At 64.8% G+C, this 25,151-nt stretch overlaps 1 protein-coding gene across 5 annotated transcripts in view; it reads left to right on the forward strand.

Annotated features, from left to right (window-relative positions):
- The first annotated feature begins 572 nt into the window (after positions 1-572).
- The window catches only part of EML2 (EMAP like 2), a 39,438-nt gene continuing 14,859 nt past the window's right edge, over positions 573-25,151 (forward strand). The window contains exons 1-11 of one of the 5 annotated variants that reach the window (XM_048834339.2): positions 573-672; positions 10,391-10,573; positions 11,659-11,791; positions 13,768-13,881; positions 19,078-19,106; positions 19,364-19,493; positions 20,241-20,390; positions 21,269-21,338; positions 22,349-22,459; positions 23,171-23,266; positions 23,346-23,480. In XM_048834339.2, coding sequence (XP_048690296.2) covers positions 606-672; positions 10,391-10,573; positions 11,659-11,791; positions 13,768-13,881; positions 19,078-19,106; positions 19,364-19,493; positions 20,241-20,390; positions 21,269-21,338; positions 22,349-22,459; positions 23,171-23,266; positions 23,346-23,480 — 1,218 coding nt within the window. In that variant the 5' untranslated portion in view covers positions 573-605. Of the gene's footprint in view, positions 673-4,992; positions 5,104-10,390; positions 10,574-11,658; positions 11,792-13,767; positions 13,882-16,957; positions 17,101-18,707; positions 18,779-19,077; positions 19,107-19,363; positions 19,494-20,240; positions 20,391-21,268; positions 21,339-22,348; positions 22,460-23,170; positions 23,267-23,345; positions 23,481-25,151 lie in introns of those variants that run through there. The other 4 variants (XM_075122586.1, XM_075122587.1, XM_048834343.2 and 1 more) reach the window with 4 other exon arrangements.

Here is a 25,151-nt window from a genome sequence, read left to right on the forward strand (position 1 = left end):
CCCCTGCCCCCTGGTTCTCAGTGAGTCTGGAGGGCGGGAATCCTCCAATCAGCATCTGATCTGCCCCCCGCCCCCCAGCTCTAAGGTCTGTCCGTCCGCCCCGCGGGGGCAGCCCGAGATGGGGAGGCGGGGTAGCTCGGGGAGAGGGGAGGGGGAGAGCTGAGTGGGGAGCCGCCCTGGGGCCTCTGGCGGGGCTGACAGGGGCGTGCGGGGACGGGGGTGCAGTGGGGTGTCAGGGCGGGAAGGGGCCGTGGGGGGCTAAGGGCGGGTGAGAGGGTGGGGAGGGGCCACAGTGGGGGGGCGGGGCTGAGAGGGCGGGCCGCGTGCGGGTTGAGAGGGGCAGCAAGGGGGCGGAGGCCGAAGGGGGGCTGAGGGCGTGGGGGGGGGCAGAATGGGGGGCTGAGGGTGCGGGGCGCACTTCAGGGGGGCGGGGCGAGGGAGGGGGCGGGGCGCTCCGCGATGTCGCCCCTTGCAGGCAGAGATGATGCAGGAGACCGGCGGTTGCCATGGGAACGGGAGGCAGGGAGGGACCGGCGGGCAGGGAGGGAGGGAGGCGCGGGGCGGGGGGCAGCGGCCGGCGGGGCCGGGCCGGGCCGGGTGCGGGCATGGCCGAGCGGGCTGCGGGCTGCGCTGGCCCCTACGACACGGCCACGCTGCTCCAGTTCTGCCACGGTGAGTGAGCGCGATCCGGGCCCTGCTGCCAGCCCGCTGCCCCCAGCCGTGCCCGGGGCTGGCACCCAGCACCCCCCAGCCATGCCCGGGGCTGGCATCCGCAGCCCCCCCACCAGCCATGCCTGGGGCTGGCACCCAGCACCCCCCAGCCATGCCCGGGACTGGCACCCAGCACCCCCCAGCCGTGCCCGGGGATGGCACCCAGCACCCCCCAGCCGTGCCCGGGGCTGGCACCCAGCACCCCCCAGCCGTGCCCGGGGCTGGCACCCAGCACCCCCCAGCCGTGCCCGGGGATGGCACCCAGCACCCCCAGCCGTGCCCGGGGCTGGCATCCGCAGCCCCCAGCCGTGCCCGGGGCTGGCATCCGCAGCCCCCCCACCAGCCGTGCCTGGGGCTGGCACCCAGCACCCCCCAGCCATGCCCGGGACTGGCACCCAGCACCCCCCAGCCGTGCCCGGGGATGGCACCCAGCACCCCCCAGCCGTGCCCGGGGCTGGCATCCGCAGCCCCCCCACCAGCCGTGCCTGGGGCTGGCACCCAGCACCCCCCAGCCATGCCCGGGACTGGCACCCAGCACCCCCCAGCCGTGCCCGGGGATGGCACCCAGCACCCCCCAGCCGTGCCCGGGGCTGGCATCCGCAGCCCCCCCACCAGCCGTGCCTGGGGCTGGCACCCAGCACCCCCCAGCCATGCCCGGGGCTGGCATCCGCACCCCCCCCACCAGCCGTGCCCGGGGCTGGCACCCAGCACCCTCCAGCCATGCCCGGGGCTGGCACTCAGCACCCCCCAGCCTTGCCCGGGGCTGGCACCCAGCACCCCCCAGCCATGCCCGGGGCTGGCACCCTCTACTCCTCCCGCCACGGTGCCCAGGGCTGGCACCCTTCTGCCCGGCTATGGGTGCTAGTCACGGAGCACAGATCCATCCACCCGGTGCTGTGAGTCCCCCCCCCCATCACCCCACAGGTGCTCCGGGGGGCCAGTGTTGCCCCGCACACGGGGGTCGTGCTGGGTTGCAGAGGAGGCAGGTTTATGGGGACGAAGTGGCAGAATGGCATTTGGGCAGGATTCGCTCTCGGGCAGCACCAGAGCTGATTGCAGTGTTGGGCAGAGAGCCATAGAGAAAGGGGCTTCTCTGCCAGTGGGTGCCTCTCAATCCTGACCCCCCAGCCCCCTGCTATCCCAGCCCTGGGCTCCCTCCAAGCTTCCCGCACACAGCTGTGCTGATGCCCCTCCCTCCCGACCCGCAACCCCACTGCTATTGCAGCCTGGGCCCTCTCCTGCGCTGATCTCACATTGCCGATCCTGTCTGGATGCTGGATTGCTTTTGCTTTGATAGCCATGCAGAGCAGAATAAACATCCTGTGTGGGCTCGTCTGAGACCCACCAAACTCGCTGCACGTGTGACCTCTCGCCAGGACTCTGCGGATTGCAGCAACCCCTTTCTCTTGCAGCAGGACTCGGGGCCCATGTCCAAGCAGCTTGGACATTCCATCTGGCCCTGGCGCGATGGCCCACGGCCCTCAGCACCTCCCCGCAGGGTGCAGGGGGGACTCATCTGGGCAGGACCAGCCATCCACTAGGTTCCTTCGCATGCTGCTGAGGACAGTGTAACCTGGTTCCGCCAGAGCCCGTTGCAGGGGTCTCGGGGATCCCGCCCCTGTTTCTACTCCAAGTGGTGGAGCTAGTGCTACCTGGCACTGCCCCAGACTCCACTGTGAGTAGAATATTGCAATACCGCCCCGTTCTGTGGCTTTTCTCAGCTTACACCATTTCTAAGCCCTTTACAGGCTGCAGACTCTCGACAGGGATCCTTCACCTGGCACTGAGATGCAACCACCTCTGGGGTGGGGCATGGGGCTGTTTATACAGGGGTCTCTTGGCCGGTGTTGAGATGCAGCCTTCTCTGGGGTGTGGCGCGGGGGCTATTTATATAGGGGTCTCTTGACTGGTGTTGAGATGCAACCACCTCTGGGGTGGGGCATGGGGCTGTTTATACAGGGGTCTCTTGGCCGGTGTTGAGATGCAGCCTCCTCTGGGGTGTGGCGCGGGGGCTATTTATACAGGGGTCTCTTGACCGGTGTTGAGATGCAACCACCTCTGGGGTGGGGCATGGGGCTGTTTATACAGGGGTCTCTTGGCCGGTGTTGAGATGCAGCCTCCTCTGGGGTGTGGCGCGGGGGCTATTTATACAGGGGTCTCTTGACCGGTGTTGAGATGCAACCACCTCTGGAGTGTGGTGCGGGGGCTGTTTATACAGGGGTCCTTTGCCAGACACTGAGATGCAGCTGCCTGTGGGGAGGGGAGGGGCACAGCGACCATGTACACAGGGATTCCTCGCCTGTTGCTGGGTGATCACTGTTTCTGGGGTGGGGCGCACAAGCCGTTTAACAGCCCCCCTGCCCAACAGGATGGGGCAGGAAGTGTGGAAGGGCCCCCTATCTAGCCAAAACAGCAGGGCCCGGGGGCACAGGGAGCTGGAATTTGATGAGGATCCTGGGGCTAAATCCTTAATGACCTGTCCGGGCATCTTCCAGACCCTCCTCTGGACTTGTCCTACGGAAGAAGGCGTCTCTTGTAGCACAGCGTCCCCCGGGGCCACCCTGCTGTGATGCTTCAGGGACAAGAGAAAAGGGGAGGAGTGTGAGGGTGGGGCAAAAGAGGAGAGGGGTGGGGCAGGGGTATTTCCCCTGTGCTAGCTCTGGGGCTCTGTCCGCTCTCTGCCCTGCAGAGGGCTCTTCTGACCCCCTTTAGCTTTAACACCCCCCCATCCCCTGGCTGCAGTGGGGCTGGCTATGGTGCCCCTGTGTGTTTGCATGGGGCACAGGGGGAATTCTGGGGCACTGAACTCCCACAATTCATAGAGGTAGAGCCCCTGGTGGGGCCTTGACACCTTGGCTTGATCCCCATGGCAACAAACCCAAAGGAGGGTCTACAGCAGGCCCTGGAGTAGGGGGTGGTCCCGGTCACTATATGACCCCCCAGTCCCAGTGTCTATAGGGCCAGTCCTGGACCCGACAGGGAATACCCCCACCCCCACTCCTGGCTTGCAGGGTGGCCAGTCCCCAGGATGCCAGTTCCCTCCCAGTGCTTGCTCTAGGGGAAGCCATTAGCCTGGCACTATCAAGCTACCCCACCCCCGAGGCGCTGATGCAGCTCTTGGGGGTGACTAGTGCATGGCTCTCCAGGGCTGGGGATCCAGGTCTGGAGCCAGGATCAATGGGGGAAGGGCTCTGCCAGGTCCTGCTTCATTAGACTCTGGGGCTGCCCATCTCCTTGGGGCGCTGCCAGCCCCAGTAGTGGGGAGAGCAGGGGAGGGAGGGGGACTATGGGGCTGGCTGAGGGGGCACCTTGGGGCTGCTCTATCCTTTACATGTTCCTTTACCATGCTTGTCCCCACAGCATCTGCTCTGCGCAGGCCACTCAGCGAAGGGCCCCTGGCACCGGGAGGTGGGAGGGCTGGGATGGTCCTTAGCTCCTGGGGGAGTTCATTCCACCTCCTAGGACAGGCCCCCAAGGCCGCTCTGCTCCTGCACAGATGGGGGTGGGTCCCTCTGGACCAGAGGGGCTGGAGCTTTGGGCTCTTGTAGATCCCCAGGCACAGGCCCCGGGGATCGGGACCAAGCCCTCGGCCTCGTCTCTGGCCTGCGGGCAGCCAGCGTAGGGAGGCAGGGCAGGGCGATGGGCTCGTGGCAGCCCGGGTCACTGAGGAGACGTTGCCACGTTCTCGACTAGCTGGGGGGCTGATGGCTCCGTGCCCAGGCCTAGGGCATTGCTGTGCCCAGCCGAGAGGGGAGGGAGTGCCCCTCGTCCATGCTGCAGCAGGGAGGGCAAGCCCTGGCCTGGTTCCAGCGCCCAGCTCTCAGAGCTATTGATCAGCTGGTGCAGCTCTGCCCCTTCCCACTGCCAGGAACCAGACACGCCCTCCTGGCGCCTGGAGTGCCTGGCACTCCCCTCCCCAGTGCCAGGGCCACCAGTTCCCTGTCCTGGCCCCCCGGTGCCAGCCCACTCAGTGCCCCCACTCCCCATCCTCTCTCATACCAGCTCTTCCCCGTGCCCTGGGCTGCCTGGACCCCAGCCCCCAGTGCCAGGCCCCCTCCTCGAGCCCCCTGCAGCTGATTCCCCGCAGGGCAGGGCTAAGGTGGAGCCCAGCAGTGCCCAGCTCAGGCGCTCTGGCTGCAGCGGGCGGGCGGTGCTGCCCCCAGCCCAGCCCCAGCTGTTCCCACGGGAGCGGTGCCAGCCGGAGAGGAGCGGGCGGCTGCCATTGGGCTGGCGGCCGGGATGCTGCAGGGAGGGCGGGCCAAGGCGTGAAATACGATTGCAGAGGAGAGAGCAGGCAGGGACGGAGGAGCCGCCACTGCAGAGGCTGGGAGCAGGGCTGGGGGGGCAGCGCAAGCAGGGCATGGGGCCCCCGGGGGGCTCCCAGCACAACAGGTGGGTACCAGCCCCTGTGCCCTTCCCGGTGCCCGGGCTGTGGCTGGCTTTGCAGAGAGCTGCAGCATGTCCAGGGGGCTCCCAGGGATGGGGGGCCCTGGGGAATCAGCATCTCCAGGGGATGGGGGGATGCCAGGCTCCAGCAGGCTCTGCCCAGCGGGTGGCGGGGGGGGGCGCTGCAGGGGGCAGGAGCGGGGGTTGGTTCCGGCTCTCATGGGGACCTGTAGAGTTCTTCAGAGCCTGACCTTGCAGAGAGATGAACTGGTCTCCAGCCAGGCTGGGAAGTACCAGAAACCCCCACCCAGCCCTGTGGCCCCCCCGGACTCCAGGACCCAGACCTATCCCCACTCAGGCAGGAAGGAAATCTCCACCCCCACCCCCAACCATCCACCACTGCTGGGGCGGCCGTGGGGCAGGACAGGACGGGGCTAGCTGGGCCATTGGTCTGACCCTGCCTGTCACCATCTGCTCCCCTCGCATGCTCTGGGGGTGTCACCGCGTGGGGGCCAAACTCACTGCAGGGGGGTGTCATGAGGACCTGGCTGCCCCGGCCTGGGGAGGGGTCAGAGTCTGATTTAGCTGATCTCAGCTGCCCAGCCAGGCCAGCAAGAGACAGATTCCCACCCCGGGGGCAGGATGAGCCGGGCTCATAGTTCCCTTATGTGAAATGGGCACAGCGAGTCATGGGGCGGTGGCTTGAGGATGGTCACGGTCAGTTGGTGGGGCACTCGGGGATGCGTACAGCCAGTCCAGGAGTGAGGGCATGTGGGAGTGGGAATGGTTTGTGCGGGGGGGGGGGGTGTCAAGGACAGGCATGGCTGGTCAGGGGGGTTGCTTGGGGACAGGCATAACCGGTTTGGGGGGGGGGTGTAGTTTGCGTGAGGACAGGCGTGAATGGTCGGAGGAGGGCATTTCTTGGGGACAGGCATGGTGGGTTGTGGGGGAGGCGCTCAGGGACAGGCATGGCTGGTTGGGGGGGACATTTCACAGGGACAGGCACAGCTGGTTGGGGGGGGTGTCAGGGACAGGCAAGGCTTGCTCAGATGGGTGCTCCCACCTAGGCTGGGCATGGCCCATGGGTGCTCCCCAGCTGAGTGTCTCTGGAAATCTCCCGGAGGGTTTCTGTGTCTGTCTGTCTCAGGGTGACAGATCTTGGACAGTTTCAGCTTTGTGCCCCCCCTCCCCACCCGCCCGCAGCATCTGGCCTCTCCTGGCATGAAGGGCCCAGGTGCAGGGAGGCCACTCTCTGCCCAGTCTGTGGGCCTAGGGCTGAGGTCCCCATGCAGGGTGGGCAATGGGTGTGGGGCCAGGGCAGCCTCGGCACTTCCCACTGAGCAGCAGGATTCTGGCAGGGGAAGGGCAGGTGTCGTGATTATTTCTTGTCCCACAAGGCCAAACCCCTCCCCACAGGCCCATGGAGATGCTCCAGGAGCAGGGGTGACTACAGCTGCTTTCCCTTTAAGGGTTGCGGGGGCAACCTGGCTGCAAAAGGCAGGCTCTTGGTACACGTGGGTGAGGGGAGTCAGTGGATGACCCTGGCCCAGCTCAGCTGGGGTGGGGGGTGTTTAGAAAGAGAAACCTATGCTGAATATCAGGCAAAACCGAAATAGCTCCTGGGGATTGGATGTGGGCCCCATCACTCCCCGATGTGGGGATGGATCTGGCCTGGAATTGCCCCCATAGAAGGTGCCAGGCCAGCCAGGGAGGGTACAGTCGGGGCTTTCCGTTCTCAGGGCAGGGTTGGGATCCATGGACTAGCAGGGGGTTACAGTTGGGGGCGGGGAGGTGACTCCTCTCTTTCTTTTCATTTTGGGCCAGGTGGAGGGGACTTAAAACTTTGAGAAGGGGAGGAGATGAATTTCTCATCCGACCCCCAGCAAGATCGGCCTGTAGCCGGCAGTTGCCTCCCCTCCATTTGCCAGTGCCTCCTGCACTGACAAACTAACCCTCTAGACTGGCGCATCTGCAGTGAAATCGCTACCAGCGATCATGTGTCATCAGCAGGTTTCAGAGTTAACACCCAATTGAACTGAATGGGGGCAGCTCGCCTGCTCAGAGCTGTCATTCCAGGCTGTCTGCAGACGCAGGCAGAGGCTGCTGCAGGGGTCACGTCCCCTTTGCAGCCACAGGAAGAGCAGACAGAATCATAGAAATGTGGGGCTGGAAGGGCCCTCCAGAAGTCACCAACTCAGTGCGACCTGGTCTTAAAAACCTCCAGTGACAGGGATCCCCCCACCTCCCTCACGGTCCGTCCCAGAGCTGAATTCCTCTGAGCATTAGAGAGTTTGTGCTACTCTCTGCCCCCTTGCTGCAGCATAAGCCCACTGCTGCTTGCCCTACCTTCGGTGGCCACGGAGAACTTTCGATCCTCGTCCGCTCTATAACAACCCTAAAGGGCAGCGCCCAGAGCAGGGCCTGGCCCTCCCCAGGGACAATTATGGAAAGTCCTCGGACTTATGACACAATCGGTTCCTTATAATTGCATCACAAGTCATGGATTCACCAAGGGCAAGTCATGCCTGACTAACCTGATTGCCTTCTATGATGAGATAACTGGCTCTGTGGATATGGGGAAAGTGGTGGTCGTGATATATCTTGACTTTAGCAAAGCTTTTGATATGGTCACCCACAGTATTCTTGCCAGCAAGTTAAAAAAGTACGGATTGGATGAATGGACTATAAGGTGGATAGAAAGCTGGCTAGATTGTCAGGCTCAACGGGTAGGGATCAACAGTTCAATGTCTAGTTGGCAGCCGGTATCAAGCGGAGTGCCCCAGGAGTCGGTCCTGGGGCCAGTTTTGTTCAACATCTTTATTAATGATATGGATGATGGAATGGTTTGCACCCTCAGCAAGTTTGCAGATGACACTATGCTGGGGGGAGAGGTAGATATGCTGGAGGATAGGGATAGGGTCCAGAGTGACCTAGACAAATTGGAGGATTGGGCCAGAAGAAATCTGATGAGGTTCAACAAGGACAAGTGCAGAGTCCTGCACTTAGGACGGAAAAATCCCAGGCACTGCTACAGGCTGGGGACCGACTGGCTAAGCAGCAGTTCTGCAGAAAAGGACCTGGGGATTACAGTGTACGAGAAGCTGGATATAAGTCAGCAGTGTGCCATCGTTGCCAAGAAGGCCAAAGGCATATTGGGCTGCATTAGTAGGAGCGTTGCCAGCAGATCGAGGGAAGTGATTATTCCTCTCTATTTGGCACTGGTGAGGCCACACCTGGAGTACTGTGTCCAGTTTTGGGCCCCCCACTACAGAAGGGATGTGGACAAATTGGAGAGAGTCCAGCGGAGGGCAATAAAAATGATTCGGGGGCTGGGGCACATGTCGCACGAGGAGAGGCTGAGGGAACTGGGGTTATTTAGTCTACAGAAGAGAAGAATGAGGGGGGATTTGATAGCAGCCTTCAACTACCTGAAGGGGCGTTCTAAAGAGGATGGATCTAGACTCTTCTCAGTGGTGGCAGGTGACAGAACAAGGAGCAATGGTCTCAAGTTGCAGGGGGGGAGGTCTAGGTTGGATATTAGGAAACACTATTTCACTAGGAGGGCGGTGAAGCACTGGAATGGGTTACCTAGGGAGGTGGTGGAATCTCCATCCTTCGAGGATTTTAAGGTCAGGCTTGATAAAGCCCTGGCTGGGATGATCTAGTTGGGGTTGGTCCTGCTTTGAGCAGGGGGTTGGACTAGATGACCTCCTGAGGTCTCTTCCAACCCTGATATTCTATGATTCTATAAGTCGGAACGTCGGAACTCAGAGCCGTAATCTACTCCATTGTGGGACCAAGTGTCATAAACTCAAAACTTATAGTCGTAAGTCAAATCAGGGTGTCAATGTAGAAGCATCGTAAGTGCCGTTTGTCATAATTTGAACGTCATAAAGTCGAGGACTGCCCGTACCTCTTGCGTCTTACCTGCACGCCTAGCAACACACCCAGAATGATACTGGCCCTTTCTGCAGCTGCATCCCACTGTTGGCTCATATTTACTTTGTGATCCACTAGAACCCGGATCCTGTCCAGCAGCTCTGCCACCTAGCCGCCAGGCCCCACTTTGTACTTGGCGTTGGGTTTTTCCTTCCTAAGTGACGTACTTGGCACTTGTCTGTATTGAATTTCATCTTGTTCATGTCAGACCGGTTCACCCCTTCCACCACCGCCGCCCCACGGCTCCTGGCAGGAGTACCCCCTCCACTCCCCCTGGGGCAGGACCATCCCCTGCATCCCCCAGTGCAGGAGCAACCCTTCCCCTCCCCCTGGGACAGAATTGCCCCCTCCACACACACCCCAGGCAGGATCGCCCCTTCCACCACCCCCCAAGGCAGAATCATCCCCTCCATCCCCAAGGGGCCAAGCAAGATCACCCCCTCCATCCCCTGGGGCAAGATCACCCCCTCCACAACCCCCCAGGGCAGGATTGCCCCCTCCATCCCCGTGGGGCAGAATTGCCTCCTCCATCCCCTGGAGCAGGTTCAGCCCCTCCAGTCCGATCCCCAGGACTCTGCCCTCTCTGATTGTCAGGACTCCTCCTGGGATCTCTGCCTGACTCTGGGAGGGGTGTGGGGTCTAGTGGTTAGAGACAGCACAGCCAAGTGTAACAATGCCCGTCTGGATTATCTGCAGGGGGTTGGACGTGGGCTCGCCGTACCTAAAAGCCTGAGCGTCTGCCCCTCCCGCTAGGACAATGCCCGTTGGCACGGAGGCTGGAGCAGTCTCAGGCACCGTGTTAGCAGGGCTTACAATGGCACAGCTTTGCACGGTCTCTTCTGCAAGGCAAAGCAGCTGAGACTTTGGCCTGTTGAATTCGGGGTCTGTCCCCAGCTGTGCCTGAGGCGACCCTGGCTATCCTCTCGCTTACCTTGGCTGTGCGGGAGGGATCGCTCCCTGCACTGAGGCCGCGGGGGGATGCAGGGGCCAGGGGGCTCCGTTAATCAGGGTGGGGCAGTGCAGAGAATCTGAACCGCTGGCATCAGAGACCCCAGGCTGCCGGCTGGTGGCTCAGTGCCCCTCCCCGGGCCGCAGTGCTCCCTTGTGTCTGGCCTGTGTCATGTTTTACCAGGCCCGTGCGACAGGCTGGGGTACAGATACTAATGTGGCTTGGGCTCCTGGGTCCCACCTCTGAGTCAGCAGCTCCTCCCCCCAGCTCCCCTTCCAGGGCACTGATGAGGATTATGCTGTGGGTGGGGATCCTAGGGGGGGGCGTTTCTGTTGGGGGGAGCAGGAGGGGCCCAGGTCCCAGGGCAGCGGCTCATCGGTCCCTCCACTTGCCCCCCCTCCCCAGATGATAACCTGTCGGGCACCAGCGGGATGGAGGTGGATGACCGCATCTCGTACCTGGAGCAGCGGCTGCAGCTGCAGGAGGACGAGATCCAGGTGCTCAAGGCAGCGCTGGCTGACGTGCTGCGGCGCCTGAGTGCCTGTGAAGAGAACGGACTCAGCCTGCAGAGGAAGGGGCCCACAAAAGGTACTGGGCTCCTCCCTCCGGGCGGCTCAGCCCACACCCTGGGTGCTCTCTTCCCAGAGAGCCCCTCTCGCTTCCCCTGGATCCGGTCACCTGCTTTGCCAAGCCTGTTCCAAGCAGGATCAGCGCCCTCGCCCCCACTTGAAGCTATCCCTGCCGTGGGGAACATCCAGCAGCCCCTGCCCCACGTCTTTGGCTCAGACTGAGAGCCCCGAGGGGGCTGGGTCAGGCCAGGCGAGCCGCCTGCCCGCACAGCACTGCAGCCCCAGGGCCCACCCTGCGACCTATGCAGCGCCCCCCCCCCCCATAGAATCATAGACTATCAGGGTTGGAAGGGACCTCAGGAGGTCATCTAGTCCAACCCCCTGGTCAAAGCAGGACCAAGCCCCAATTTTTGCCCCCGATCCCTAAATGGCCCCCACAAGGATTGAACTCACAACCCTGGGTTTAGCAGGCCAATGCTCGAACCACTGAGCTATCCCTCCATCAGCAGCTCTGAAAGGAGCTGTCCTCCATTCCAGAGCAGAGCCAGGAGGGCTGGGTGGTTACCCCAGTGCCTGGAGGGAGGGGCCAAGCCCCACCTTGAGGAGTGGGGGGAAGGGCTGAGCCCCATGGAGCCCTCTGGGGCCTGGACAAAGGTGTGTTCCCCCCCACTCCCACCTCTGAGATCCACGGCCAGAGCAGGGGGGCAGCTCTGACAGCCCCACAGCTGGTGGTAGCCCTCCAGCTTCCGGGGTCCCAGGGCCCAGCCTGGACCCCTCCTGCTCTAGAAGGAAGTAAGGGGTCTCCGTGCTGCCCTCGCTCCCCACCATGGGACTGAGGTCATGCCGGGGGCGGGGGGGGGCTGTTGGGTGAGCCCAGCCAAGCGTTTCCCATGACAGGCTGTGGGGCTGAGCCGGCAGGGAGGTGCCAGTCCCCAGGGAGCCTGGGGCAGAAGCAGGGCCAGCTCCTGGGGGTCCCTTCCCCCCACCCCCCCACTGGGAACAACGAAGGCTGTGGGAAGAGCTCCCCAGCAGTCAGGGGGCTGGTGGGGGCTGAGGTTCTGAGCAGTGACCCCCCCCCCCCGCTCTGTCTCCCCACCCCCGCAGTGTGCCAGCTGCTCAAGGGGCTGCCCTCCAAGCCCATCCTCAGCAACGGGATCCTGCCGCAGAAGAGATCTGGGGGTTACTCCACCTCCCCGTCGTCCCCCAAGAGAGAGCCGGCCCACGGTGCCACGAGGAGGTAGGCGCTGGGCCCAGCCCACCCTGCCCTGGAGGGTGGGGGGCTGAGATGCAGGGTGGCTGCTGGGGGAGGGGAGTGTCATCCTCCCCTCCTGAACTGGGAGGCCCCTTGGGACACTGGGGGGCAAGGAACCTTCTGCATCAGGGCCCTGGGGGAAGGGCAGCTGCAGTACATCCCCAGAGGTAGAGGCTGGTGGTTGCAGTAGGGCCTGGGGGACAGGGCTAGGGGCTGAACTATGGACCAATGGGCAGGGCTACAGGGCTGCAGTATAATATGGGGCAGGGTTAAGGGGCTGCAGCGTGGCCCAGTGGGCGGGGCTGGGGGGGCTGCAGCGGGGCCCAGTGGGGGGAGCTGCAGCATGGCCCAGTGGGCGGGGCTGGGGGGGCTGCAGCATAGCCCAGTGGGCGGGGCTCGGGGGCTGCAGCACGGCCCAGTGGGCGGGGCTGGGGGGGCTGCAGCGCGGCCCAGTGGGGGGGGGCTGCAGCATGGCCCAGTGGGCGGGGCTCGGGGGCTGCAGCACGGCCCAGTGGGAGGGGCTGGGGGCTGCAGCGCAGCCCAGTGGGCAGGGCTGGGGGGGCTGCAGCGTAGCTGCTGGGGTTTGGCTGGGCAGACGAAGGCTCAGACCCTGGGAGCACCCACCAGCTGTGGTGGGAAGGTGCCGTTGGCAGGTCTCCCCGTCTCTCCAGACCCATCCTGCGTTGCTCCCCTGGGAGCGGGAGCAGCAGGGCTGGGCCAGCTGCTGACGGGCCTAGAACCGACCGAGCAGCTCCAGGCACCCAGGCCCGTGAGCGGTGCCGCAGCCAGCAGGGGGCGACAAACCCCAGCTGGCATCCTGTCCTGCTCCCATTGGGGCAAGCAGCGCCGACCCCTCCCCCAGTGTTGGTGGGGGCAGGATTGGGCCCCAAATGCCCCATAGCAACAGCTGCTTCTGCCTTTGCCTGCCCCCGCTGCTCTCTCCCAGCACAGCCGGCGTGCGAGTCCCTGGGGGGCTAACAGCCCGGGGGGGGCGGGGGGGACACCGGGGGCTGCGATCGAGCTAGAGAGAGATGGAGGAAGGTGAGAAGTAAGGGCCAGATCCTGTGTGATCGTGGCAGGGCCTGCGTGTCCAGCCAGGCCCTCCCCTTCATCGGCTCTCCCTCTCAGCCCCGGCTCCAGCCCCAGCCCCAGCCTGGAGGGAAATTAAGGTTTTACCAGCTTCCCCATCCCCACTATCCAGTGCCCGGTACTCCGGGGGTTAATGCTGCCTGGCGCCAGCTGCCTGGTTGGGGGTTTGGGGCTTGCCGAGCAGGGGTGCACGTGTTGGACGCTGGGGTGTAGCTGGGACCCAGGCGGGTGCAGGGGGGGTCTGTATATGTACAGTGCATGGGGGACTGTAGCAGCTCTGGAGGGTCTGTATCTCTGCGGTGTGTGTCTGGGGACTTGGGCGGGGGTTGTCTGTGTGTTGGGGGGGGCAGGTTGTTGTGTGGGCTCCAGGGCCATGTGTAGAGGGGGAGGGGGGGCATCTCCATCTGTCAGCGCTGACGTGCCCAGGCCCCCCATTGCTGTGGCTCGGCTTCCGTCGCACTCTCCCACCCCCGGGGCCAGCAGCCTCGGGCTCACGTCCTGCCTCGTGCTTCCTGCTCTCCTGCTGCACCCAGTACCCACGTCCTGCCTCGGCCGGTCACTCCTGGGGGTGGGGATCTCACCATGGACCCCGCTGCCTGGTCACACGGAGACGGGGCGCCACATTCACAGATGTCGTGGGGGAGGGGTGCACTGGGAAATTAAATGCCCAGGCAAACCCAGCCTGACCCTCTGTGCAGCCCCCCAGCAATGACACGGGGCTCTGGCTCCATCCTGGTACTCAGCCCCTGCAGCCCACCTCCCCCCCCCGTGCCTCTTGCACGCTCATGTCCTGTGCCCCCTGCTATCCTGCTGGCTGCCCTCCACCCCCTGGCTGGCCCCCTTCCGGCTGGCTGATGCTCTCTCTCCTGCAGCGGGCACAGGTGCCCCTCCCTGGAGCGGCCGGCCGCGCTCAGACGCGACTGTTTCAGAGAGCAGAGGAGCCGCACCACCTCGTCCAGCAGCTCCTGCAGCGGGCAGCGCGAAGGGTACGTGTCTCAGACCCCACCCTTCCTCCTGCACCCCCCTGCCCCAGGCTGCACCCTTCTCTGCCAGGCTCCTACCCGTGCTCTGAACCCTGCGTCCTCCTTGCTATCGGCGGCAGTGCCAGCTGGGCTTCCTCCTCGCCGCGCTAGGCTGTGCCACGGAGCGATGGCCCCGTGCCCAAGGAACCGCCGGCGCTGCTGGACCACCCGCGGCGGGGACCAAACCTGCGACCTCAGGAGCTGACGGCTCGAGGCTCTGCCCCTGGAGCTACAGAATCGGGCCCCAGAGCGGCCAGACACGGATTGCAGCCACTAGAGGGCACCAAGCCACACTGCACGAGCCCGGATGCCCAGAGAGACCCTTTGGGGACAGGCCCCCACTCCTGCTGCAGGGCCCCCTGCCCCTTCCTAGCCCCCCCCCCCCCGAGGGCACTAGCCTGATCCTGGAAGGGGTTCAGTGGCAAGTTGGTGGCTCAGTTGGGCCGGCAGTGCCCCTGGGACCTGTCTCCCAGTGGGGCTGGGATGGGGTGCTGGGCTGGCCAGGCTGCACTGGGGCAGGCTCCAGTGTGGGGCAGGCAGCCAGCCCGTCATCAAGTGGCACCCAGGCCGTCCAGCAGTGCTGTGAGCGGTCAGAGAGGGAGAGCCCCAGGCCAGGCCCACGGCTGGGAGCCAGGCTGTAGGGTGGAATTGGGGTTGGGAGCCAGGCCCCACCCAAGCTCAGGGATGCTGGGGTGGGCCAGGCTCAGAGGGACGGGCCCTGGGGCAACCCAGCCAGACGGGGTCGAGAGAAATTGCTCCCGGGACTCTGTGAAGCCCCCAGGGCTGGGGCAGTCCAGGGGTGAGGCTGGGGTGGGTCAGGAGGCGGGGACTCAGCGCCAGGTTGGCTCTGGTGTTCGTGTTTGGGGGTCATACTGTGCGGGTGGGGTACCGGGCCCCAGCACCTTGCTGGGGGAGCTCAGCGGTGAGGTGGCTCTGAGGAGGGTCAGGATGCTGGGTGCGTTGGGGTTCGGGCCCCAGTGTGACTCTCGGGGAGTTGGAGGCATGGTGCCAGGGGCCCTTTGCGGGGGTTGGAAGGGGCCTGGGATGCTCAGTGGGTTGGGGGCCCAGCCCTTGGGTGACTTAAGACTGAGGGGAGCTGGGGGCCCTGGGGGATTGGGGTGGTCCAGCACTGGAGGTGTCTAGGAGGGATATCTGGAGGTGCTGGGGACCTGGCATTGGAGGGTTTCTGGGAGGGGTGATTCAGGGATAGCGGGGCTTGGTGCTGGAGGGGAGCTGATGGTGACCCAGGAAGACTTGGCACTGGAGGGCTGGCCCTAGGGATGTCTAAGGGCCTGGGGGTGACTCACGGGTGTGGGGGGCCTGACACTGGGTGGCTGAGGGCCTGGGGACCAGGCACTACAGGAGGGACAGGGAGCTGGTGTGAGGAGTGTCTGGAGAGATGGGGGGGTCTGGGGGTGACTGGTGGTGTGGGCGGGCCAGCACTATGGGAGGGACAGGGGTCCATGTCTGGCAGGGGCTTGGGGAGCAGAGTCCCTGGCACTAGAGGGCTAGCACTGGGGGTGTCTGGGGGGCTGGCACTGGGGGTGACCTGGAGCATGGGGATCAGGCACTGGGGGTGGCTGGGGTGACACAGGAAGCAGGGGGTCTGAAACCTGGGGGTGATTCAGGATATGGGGGTCCAGCCATGGAGGGCTGGCACTGGAGGCTGGGGGTGACTTCATGTGGGGCGGGGGGTCTGGCACTGAGGGTGACTCAGGGTCCAGGCGTGGGGGTCCAGGACTGGTGGTGAGTCAGAGTCTGGGCACTGGGGTTGTGAGGGGCCGGGTACTGTGGGGCTGGGGGTGACTTGGAGTGCAGGGGTCCAGGTGCTGGAGGTGCAGGGGTCTGGGCGGTGGGGGGAACCAGGGGGTAGGGGGGACTGGGAGGCCGGATGCTGGAGAGCCCCGTGTGCTGGCAGGGGGACTGCGAGGCCGGATGCTGGGGGAACTCGGGTTCAGGGCGCTGAGGGGCTGGGGTTGTCAGGGACTGGGGGTGATTCTGGATCTGGGCGCTGGCAGTGACTCGGGGTCCAGGTGCTGGGAGGGACTCGGTGTCTCAATGTTGGGGGGACCCGGGTGCTGGGGGGGACTGGGAGACCAGGCATTGGGGGGGATCTGGGGGCGCTGGGCGGGACCTGGGAGCAGGGAGGGGGGATTGAGAGGCTGGGCACTAGGAGGACACTGGGTGCCCGGGGGGGTGGACTCGGGGGCTGGGAGGCCAGGCAATAGGGGTGATGTGGGATCCAGATGTGGGGGCGGGGGGACTCAGAGTCTGGGCACTGGGGTGACCAAGGGGCTGGGGGTGCCTCAGAATCCAGGTTCTGGAGGTGACTGGCGGACTCCCAGGGGTGGGTGGGGGGACTCAGGGTGCAGGGGTTCAGGTGCTGGGGGGGGAGACCCAGGGAGTGGAGGGGAATGGGAGGCCGGGTGCTGGGGAGACCCAGGAGGTCAGGGGGAATGGGAGGCAGGGTGCTGGCGGACTCAGGGTCGGGAGACTGGGGTTGTGAGGGGCTGGGGCTGATTCTGGATCTGGGCGCTGGAAGTGTTGGGGGTTTGGGTGCTGGTAGTGACTCAGGGTCCGGGCACTGGGGAAAACCCAGGAGATGGGGGGACTTGGGATCCCGGCGCTGAGGGGGCAGACCCGGGTGCTGGGGGAATTCGGGGTCCGGGCGCTGGGGGGGACTCGAGGTCCCAGGTGCTGGGGGGGGACCAGGATCCCGGCGCTGGTGGGGGGGTACCCGCGTGCTGGGGAACTCGGGGTCCGGGCTCTGGGGGGGACTCGGGGTCCCGGGTGCTGGGGGGGGGGGATCCGGGTGCTGGGAGGATCCGGGCGCTGGTGTGGGGGGGTACCCGCGTGCCGGGGAACTCGAGGTCCGGGCGCTGGGGGGGGGGGACCCGGGTGCTGGGGGGACCCGGGCGCTGGTGGGGAGGGGGACCCGCGTGCCGGGGAACTCGGGGTCCGGGTGCTGGGGCGGGGGGCGGGTCTCGTTCCGCCATGCAGCCGGGCCGGGGGAGGGACCGCACCGAGGATCCCTTCCAGCCTCCCGGGGGGTGGAGCCGGACCTCGGCCCGTCCGGGAAGCGCCCGGCCCGGGCCCCAGCCCGCAGCTCCGCCCCGCAGCCCGGGACCCCAGCGCAGCCGGCACCATGCGAAAGGCAGCGGCAGGGGCCGGGGCCAGCCCCAGGTAACCCCCTCGCCCCTCCCGCGCACCCCCACTTTCCCCCCACCTGCCCGCCAGCCCTTCCTTGATGGGCCCCGGGGCCCGCCCCTTTCCCTGCCCCGGCCGGGGTCACAGGCCCCCTACCCGGGGGTGCCGCTGCAGCCTGTAAGGAGCCACATGCCCCCAGCGTTGGAGCTCAGGCTCCTGTCCCCCACCCCCCCGATCGGGGTGCAGCGCGGTCGGGCCCCATTGCGCCTTTCCAGAGACTGCCGGGGTCGGGGGTGGTGAGGGTGCCATGGGGAAGTGGGGCAGGTGGAGGGGAAGGGGGTCCTGGCTGAGAGAGCAGGGCAAGCTGGTGCAGCAGGGAAGGGCAGGTGGGGGCTGTGGGGCAGGCTGGTGCAATGGGGATCAGTGGAGGGACAGGCTGATGGGATAGACTTGTGGGTGGGGGGTCGTGGGGCAAGCTGGTGCAGGGGGGAAGTTGATGTGGGGCGGGTGGGTGCAGCGGGGGAGGGGCTATGGGGCTGGCTTATGTAGTGAGGGTCTTGAGGGCAGGCTGGTTGGGCAGAAGAGGGGCAATGACACAGGGTAGTGTAATGGGGATGGGGCAGTGGGGCTGGAAGGTGCTGGGAGAATGGTGGGGGAGGGGCTGGCTGGGGAAGGGGGCAGGCTGGTGCAGTGGGGGAAGAGTTGTGGGGCTGGCTGGGGAAGGGGAAGAGTTGTGAGGCGGGCTGGGGGAGGGGCAGGCTGGCGCAGTGGGGGAAGAGTTGTGGGGCTGGCTGGAGAATGGGGGAGGGGAAGATTTGTGGGGCAGGCTGGCGCATTGGGGTAGAGTTGTGGGGCTGGCTGGAGAATGGGGGAGGGGAAGAGTTGTGGGGCAGGCTGGCGCATTGGGGTAGAGTTGTGGGGCAGGCTGGGGGAGGGGCAGGCTGACACAGTGGGGGAAGAGTTGTGGGGCAGGCTGGGGGAGGGGCAGGCTGGCACAGTGGGGGAAGAGTTGTGGGGCAGGCTGGGGGAGGGGCAGGCTGGCACAGTGGGGGAAGAGTTGTGGGGCAGGCTGGGGGAGGGGCAGGCTGGCACAGTGGGAGAAGAGTTGTGGGGCGGGCTGGGGAAGGGGGGAGGGGAAGAGTTGTGGGGCGGGCTGGTGCAGTGGGGTGGGGAAGAGTTGGGCTGGCTGCGGGAGGGGCTCGCTGGCGCAGGGGGGAGTGGAAGAGTTGTGGGGCAGGCTGGGGAAAGGGGGAGGGGCAGGCTGGCGCAGTGGGGGAAGAGTTGTGGGGCAGGCTGGGGAAGTGGGGAGGGGCAGGCTGGTGCAGTGGCGGAAGAGTTGTGGGGCGGGCTGGGGAAGGGGGAGGGGGAGGGGCAGGCTGGTGCAGTGGGGAGGGGAAGAGTTATGGGGCGGGCTGGCGCGGGGGGGGGAGGGGCAAGCCGGCGCAGTGGGGTGGGCTGGGGAAGTGGGGAGGGGCAGGCTGGTGCAGTGGGGGAAGAGTTGTGGGGCGGGCTGGGGAAGGGGGGAGGGGCAGGCTAGTGCAGTGGGGAGGGGAAGAGTTGTGGGGCGGGCTGGGGAAGTGGGGTGGGGCTGCTTGCAACGGTGGAGATAAAAGCCAAAGCCGCAGCAGATGGGCAGGGAGCCGGAGCCGCCCTGTGCTGGGAGCCTTAACCCCTTCTCTGCTGGGAGTTTCCATCCTGGCCACAGGGGAGATGGGCATGTGACTGTGTGGGGGGCAGGGGTCTGTGGGGTGGAGGAGGGATCTCTGGGACAGGCTGGCTGAGCCCTGTAGGAAGAGAGCCCCCCACACACGCTTGCATTGGCCGCCAGAGGCCTGAGGGAGGTGGCCAAGGGTGTTTTGGGGGGTCCTGATCCCCAGCTCAGCTGGCCCCGAGTCCAGGGGACTGGCCCATGCCGGGGTGGGGACGCCGCTCCCTGCTGGTGGCGGGGGGTGGGGGTGTGATGGGGTGCCAGTCAGGGTCCCCGGTTGTAATCTCTCCGGTTCTCACCTGCAGCAAACCCAAGGAGGCCACCTTCAGCGCTGGTGAGTGGGTGCGCCGTGCACACTGGGAAAGGGCTGGACAGGGTGAGGCGGGGCGGGGGGCGTTATGGGGCAGCTGGCAGGGGGCAGGATGGGGAAGCCACCGATGGACAGGTGTGAGGAGGAGAACCCTGGATTGTGTGGGATGGTGGGGAGCGGTGCGCGAGGGGCTGGCTCCAGGGCGTGGGGGGAGGGTAGATCTGAGCTGTGGGGTGCGGGGGCAGCGACTCCCCCCCCCCATGAGCCCCGTCCTTACACAGAGGATGGCTATGTGAAGATGTTCCTGCGGGGCCGTCCCGTCCCCATGTACATCCCCGATGCCCTCGTCGCCACCTACAGCCTGGACGCCAAGCCAGAGCTGCCACCCAAGAAGCTGAAGCTGGACTGGGTGTATCCGCTGCTCATGACAGTGCCCCCCCCCGCCCGCCCCCCGCTACAGATGGGTGGATTGGGCCCCGTGGTTGGCTCCACGGGGGTGGGCGGGAGGAACAGCCACAAGTTTGAAATGAAATTTTTTTAAGCAAAACTTTTTTGACCCCCTAGAGCCCGGTTTAGCCAGAGACGTTTGACCATTTACACCGGTATAACCAGGGGCCACACACTGCCGGATAGCCCGGGGTGGCAAACAGAGCTTAACAACTGGCCAGGACTCCTGGGTTCTATCCCAGCTCGGATGGGGGGGTGAGGGGGGAGGGAAGTGGGGTCTAGTGGTTAGAGCAGGGGGCTGGGAGTCAGGACTCCTGGGTTCTATCCCTAGCTCTGGGAGGGGAGTGGGGTCTAGTGGTTAGAGCAGGGGGCTGGGAGCCAGGACTCCTGGGTTCTATCCCAGCTCGGACGGGGTGTGGAGGGGGAGGAAAGTGGGGTCTAGTGGTTAGAGCAGGGGGCTGGGAGTCAGGACTCCTGGTTCTATCCCTAGCTCTGGGAGGGGAGTGGGGTCTAGTGGTTAGAGCAGGGGGCTGGGAGCCAGGACTCCTGGGTGACGGGGAAGGGGTGGGTGACACCACTTGGTGCCTCAGTTTCCGCCTCTCCTGGAGTTGCGGGGGCTGCAGGGTTATTGGCCCCAGAGCGAAGATCCCTCAGGCGGGCAGAGGGGAAGGGGAGCCGCCCTGCCCTCTTTTCCTTGACCCGTCGCCCCAGCTACGGGTACCGGGGCCGCGACTGCCGGGCCAACCTCTTCCTGCTGCCCACGGGGGAGATCGTCTATTTCGTGGCAGCCGTGGCCGTGCTGTACAACGTGGCGGAGCAGCACCAGCGCCACTACCTGGGCCACAACGACGACATCAAGTGGTGAGGGGGGGCCCCACGGCGAGCCTTGGGGGGCCCCAGCGCCCAGGCGGGTGGACATGCCACAGCACATGGGTCTGTCCTGGATCAGCGCCCCCCGAGGGGGAAAGGCCCCAAGTCCCCTCCTCAACCTGCCCCCTGCCCTGCCGCTGGATGGGAGCCAGCGCCCTCCGAGAGGGGAAAGGCCCCGAGTCCCCTCCTCAACCTGCCCCCTGCCCTGCCGCTGGATGGGAGCCAGCGACCCCCGAGGGGGAAAGGCCCCGAGTCCCCTCCTCAACCTGCCCCCTGCCCTGCCGCTGGATGGGAGCCAGCGCCCCCCGAGAGAGGAAAGGCCCCAAGTCCCCTCCTCAACCTGCCCCCTGCCCTGCAGCTGGATGGGAGCCAGCGCCCCCCGAGGGGGAAAGACCCCGAGTCCCCTCCTCAACCTGCCCTCTGCCCTGCAGCTGGATGGGAGCCAGTGCCCCCCGAGGGGGAAAGGCCCCAAGTGCCCTCCTCAACCTGCCCCCTGCCCTGCCGCTGGATGGGAGCCAGCGCCCCCCGAGGGGGAAAGACCCCGAGTCCCCTCCTCAACCTGCCCTCTGCCCTGCAGCTGGATGGGAGCCAGTGCCCCCCGAGGGGGAAAGGCCCCGAGTCCCCTCCTCAACCTGCCCCCTGCCCTGCAGCTGGATGGGAGCCAGTGCCTCCTAGAGGGGAAAGGCCCCGAGTCCCACCCACACCCCCAATGAAGCTGAAGGGGAGAACAGAACTTCAATCCCTGCCCCCCATTCCCCCCCAGGCCGTCTTGCCACAAAGAGGGTTGGATGGCAGGCGGGAGGGAGAGCTGCTGAGACCCAGCAGTTCATGTCACTTGTGGGGCCTGAACTTGCTCCTCTCTCTCCTAGCCTGGCCGTGCACCCCGACATGGTAACCATAGCAACCGGGCAGGTGGCCGGGACATCTAAGGATGGCAAGGTGAGGAGATGGGGGGCACCGTGTGTCACGGAGTCCCTGGGTGATGCTCTGGAACTGCTCCCCATGAAGCCAGGCAGGACTCTGGGGAAGTCTCCTCGCTGTGAGCAGCCTGTCTTCAGGACACACAGCTCCCACAGCTTCCACCTTCCTAGGTCTGACCTCGGAGCATTCAGCATCCTCTGCCCCTCCGTGCGCTTCCCACAGCGAGTCCACCCAGGCGGGGTCCTGGGGAAGCCATAGGGTCCTGCCCCCCAACTCCGCAGTCAGACGTGACTCTCAGCCAGCCAGTAAAACAGAAGGTTTATTAGACGACAGGAACATGGTCTAAAACAGAGCTTGCAGGTGCAGAAAACAGGACCCCTCAGCCAGGTCCATTTTGTGTCCAGTGAGCCAGACAGCCCCATCTGCACTTCACTCCATGTTCCCAGCCAGCCCCAAACTGAAACTCCCTCCAGCCCCTCCTCCCCTGGGCTTTGTTCCTTTCCCGGGCCAGGAGGGCACCTGATTCCTTTGTTCTCCAACCCTTTAGCTCTCACCTTGCAGGGGGGGAAGGGCCAGGCCATCAGTTGCCAGGAAACAGGGTGTTGGCCATTCTCTGTGTCCAGACCCCTGCACGCACCTGCCCTCTAGGGCTCTGCAAGGATCATACACCCTTATCCCACCACCTAGAGACTTAAGAACTGCATAGGGGAAACTGAGGCACCCCCACACTATTCAGAGGAACCATTAAGAACAGTCCCACTTCGTCACACCGTGGGTCTGCAGTGAGGACAGGGCAGATGCCTATGGGGCGGGAAAATGCCAGTCCCTGGGTGTGGGGTTATGGAGGTGGCAATAGCAAAGGGGGAGACCTCAGGCTGTCTGGGCTGTGGGGAAGGGGCTGGATGGGGGAGGGGTCTGGTGCGGGGGGGCGTATCCCCAGGGGATTTGATCCCGCCCCCAATGAGCAGTTTGGGGGCTGGGCCAGACTGATGGTCTCCCCCTTCCCCTGCCGCCGGCTTCTCCTGCAGCCCCTACTGCCCCACGTGCGGGTCTGGGACTCGGTCAGCCTGAACACGCTGCACGTGCTGGGCCTGGGGGCCTTCGACCGAGCCGTGAGCTGCGTGGGATTTTCAAAGTCCGTAAGTGACCCCCCTTCGCCGGGTTCCTGACCCCACCCCCTCACCTATTATCTGCCCCTACACTGGCCCCTCACCTCCCCGACCCTTCCCTTTGGCCCCTTCACCACTCCCCCCTTCCTTGCAGACCCCTCCCCATGGCCTGCCCCATCAGATGGTCCCTTTCCCTCTGCCCCCTGTCTTGGGGTGCAAGGGACTGCATTGCACTAGGGGATTTGCGGTACAGGGGGTGCATGGGCCTACGGGTTCTGGGGGTGCAGGAGGAGTCTGTTGGGCTGGGGGGTTCTGGGGTGCAAGGAGTGGAGAGCTGGGGGGCTCCCTTCTGTCTCTCAGTCCTGGGGGGGGGCAGCTGGCACTCGGCTGGGTGAATCTCCTGGTTGCAGGGTCCTGGGGGGACACAAGGGGCAACCGCCTTGCACTAGAGAGGAGGATCCCCCCGCCCCACTGAGCCAGCCCTTCCCCTCTTCAAAAGGGAGCCAATGATCCAACTGTACTCCCTGCCCCCCCATACCCCCGGCAGGGAAGCGGGGCTGGGGCTGAAGTGCTGGGAGTGACAGAGACAGGAGAATGGGGGGAGAGCTGGTGAGCGGGGGGGCAGCATTGAGGGGGTCAGAGGGCATGGGGGGGCTAGGTGCACAGTGGGGAGAGTCAGCAGGCAGGGGGCATCTGTAAAGTGGGGGGTGACCCCCATCTGAGCACCCCACCTCTCCGCAGAATGGCGGGGGCCTGCTGTGTGCCGTCGATGACTCCAACGAGCACGTGCTGTCAGTGTGGGACTGGCAGAAGGAGCAGAAAATCGCTGACGTCAAGGTAACCCCCCCCCGATATTCCCCCCACATCTCCTTCTCCCCCGGCACCCGCCCCCCCTCACGCTCTCCTTCCCCTGCAGTGCTCAAACGAATCAGTCCTGGCCGCCACCTTCCACCCCACGGAGCCAACACTGCTCATCACCTGCGGGAAGTCACATATCTACTTCTGGAGCCTGGACAAGGGCAGCCTGAGCAAACGGCAGGGCATCTTTGAGGTGAGGGGGGCCTGGGGAGCTGAGCCAGGGATCAGAAATTGGGGGGGGCCACTAGGGCTGCACCAGAAGGAGTCGGGAGGCCTTTGCCCTCGTGAGGGGTTCGGGGGGTTCAGTTTCTGTGCCTTCAAGGTTGGAGATCGGGGGTACTGAGGCCTGTGCCCCAGTAATGTTTTTTTTGGTGGGGGGGTCAAGTCCCTAATAATGGGGATTTGGGGGTCCTGGCCTGGGGGGGCAGGTCCCTGGTCCCAGGCTGGGGGGTGTTTGCCCCGAGCTGGGCGAGGCAGGTTCCTGCAAAGAAGCAGGGTTTAAGATAAGTTCATCATGTCCTATGGTCTTCCCATCTTCTAATGCCCACACCTGGTGCCTGAAATTCTGGAGTGAAAATCATTTGTTGGCAGGCTGTCGGGTGTGCGGCACATTCGCTTCCCGGGCCACGAGGGGGAGACAGAACACACGGCAGGCTCTTGTGTTACAAGAGCCCTCAGTCGCTAAAGCGTTGAAACCCGATAGATCTAAGGGATCTGAGGCTAAGAATAGGAGACTGGAATTGGCTCTGGCCATGTCCAGACCCAAGAAACCCTCCTGATCAGAAACAGGAGCTTGGCTCTGGTGCCAGGCTGTAGCTACAGCTCATTCGCAGATCTGGCTGTAACCTCGGAACATTCCCTGCTGGCCCAGGTCTGGACAAGCGATCGATGGATCCCCCGAGCGTCTCAGGAGCATCTCCCTCTGTTCCCCAGAAGAGTTCCCCAGTCTGCAACCTGTCTCCAGCAGCTCCTCGGATCATTCGCATTTCACAGATCCGAAGTCTGAAGACTCAGGAGAGATTTTCAGATCTGGTTGGACAAAGCCAACGATACAGGTTATGGCTTAAACTCATCTGGCTCCTCACCCCTCTTCAGATCCGATTGGATTGTATTTCCTGCTGGGCAAAAGACTGAGGCGAGGGGTGCCGAGAGAGAGGTCTCTGGGGTTATTGCCGCCACTGCCTCGAACCCTTCCTGGGCCGCCGGAAGAGACCTTTTCTCCACTGTTCGGTGGTTAGGATCCCTACATCGCAGCGCTCACCCACGCTATCAGCTTCAGGATTGGATCCGCTGTCAGATGGGGAACGAGATTGCGTACTTATGCCGAAGAGACGGTCTTTCCCCAAACGCAGGTTTTGTGCATGAGGTAATACTGGATTGCCGGTTTGCCCTGCTGGGGAAGTTGGCAGGACTGGCCTGTGCCTCCTTGGATGGCCTGGGCATACTGGCCAACTCCTCTCTCTCCCCTTACCAGACTCTCCGGTGCCAGAAAGAAGTCTGTGGATCTGGGCTGTTCGGATCAGAGAGTTACAGACCACTTGTCACGGACTCACAGCCCTGGGCTCTCTCGGCTCCGTATGATAGGAACCCCCTTCAGTGTGTCAGCCCTTCTTGAGGGGCCCACTCTCAGGGGTTAAGCCCTGGGCTCTGCTGCCTCCTGGAACAGCCCTCAGCACACCTGTCTCTGCCGTGGGCCCCTCCGAGAGTCCACTCGCTCTGGACCCCGGGGCCTCCACACCCAGAGGGAATAATGCCCCCCAATCTCTGCCTGCAGCGACTCTCAGCCAGCATAAAACAGGAGGGTTTATTGAACGACTGAACCCGGAACAGGAAGTTCTCAGGGCCTAGCAACCCTCACCACAGT

This window comes from Caretta caretta, chromosome 23 (assembly GCF_965140235.1).
Source record: "Caretta caretta isolate rCarCar2 chromosome 23, rCarCar1.hap1, whole genome shotgun sequence".
Classification (NCBI taxonomy): Eukaryota; Metazoa; Chordata; order Testudines; family Cheloniidae; genus Caretta; species Caretta caretta.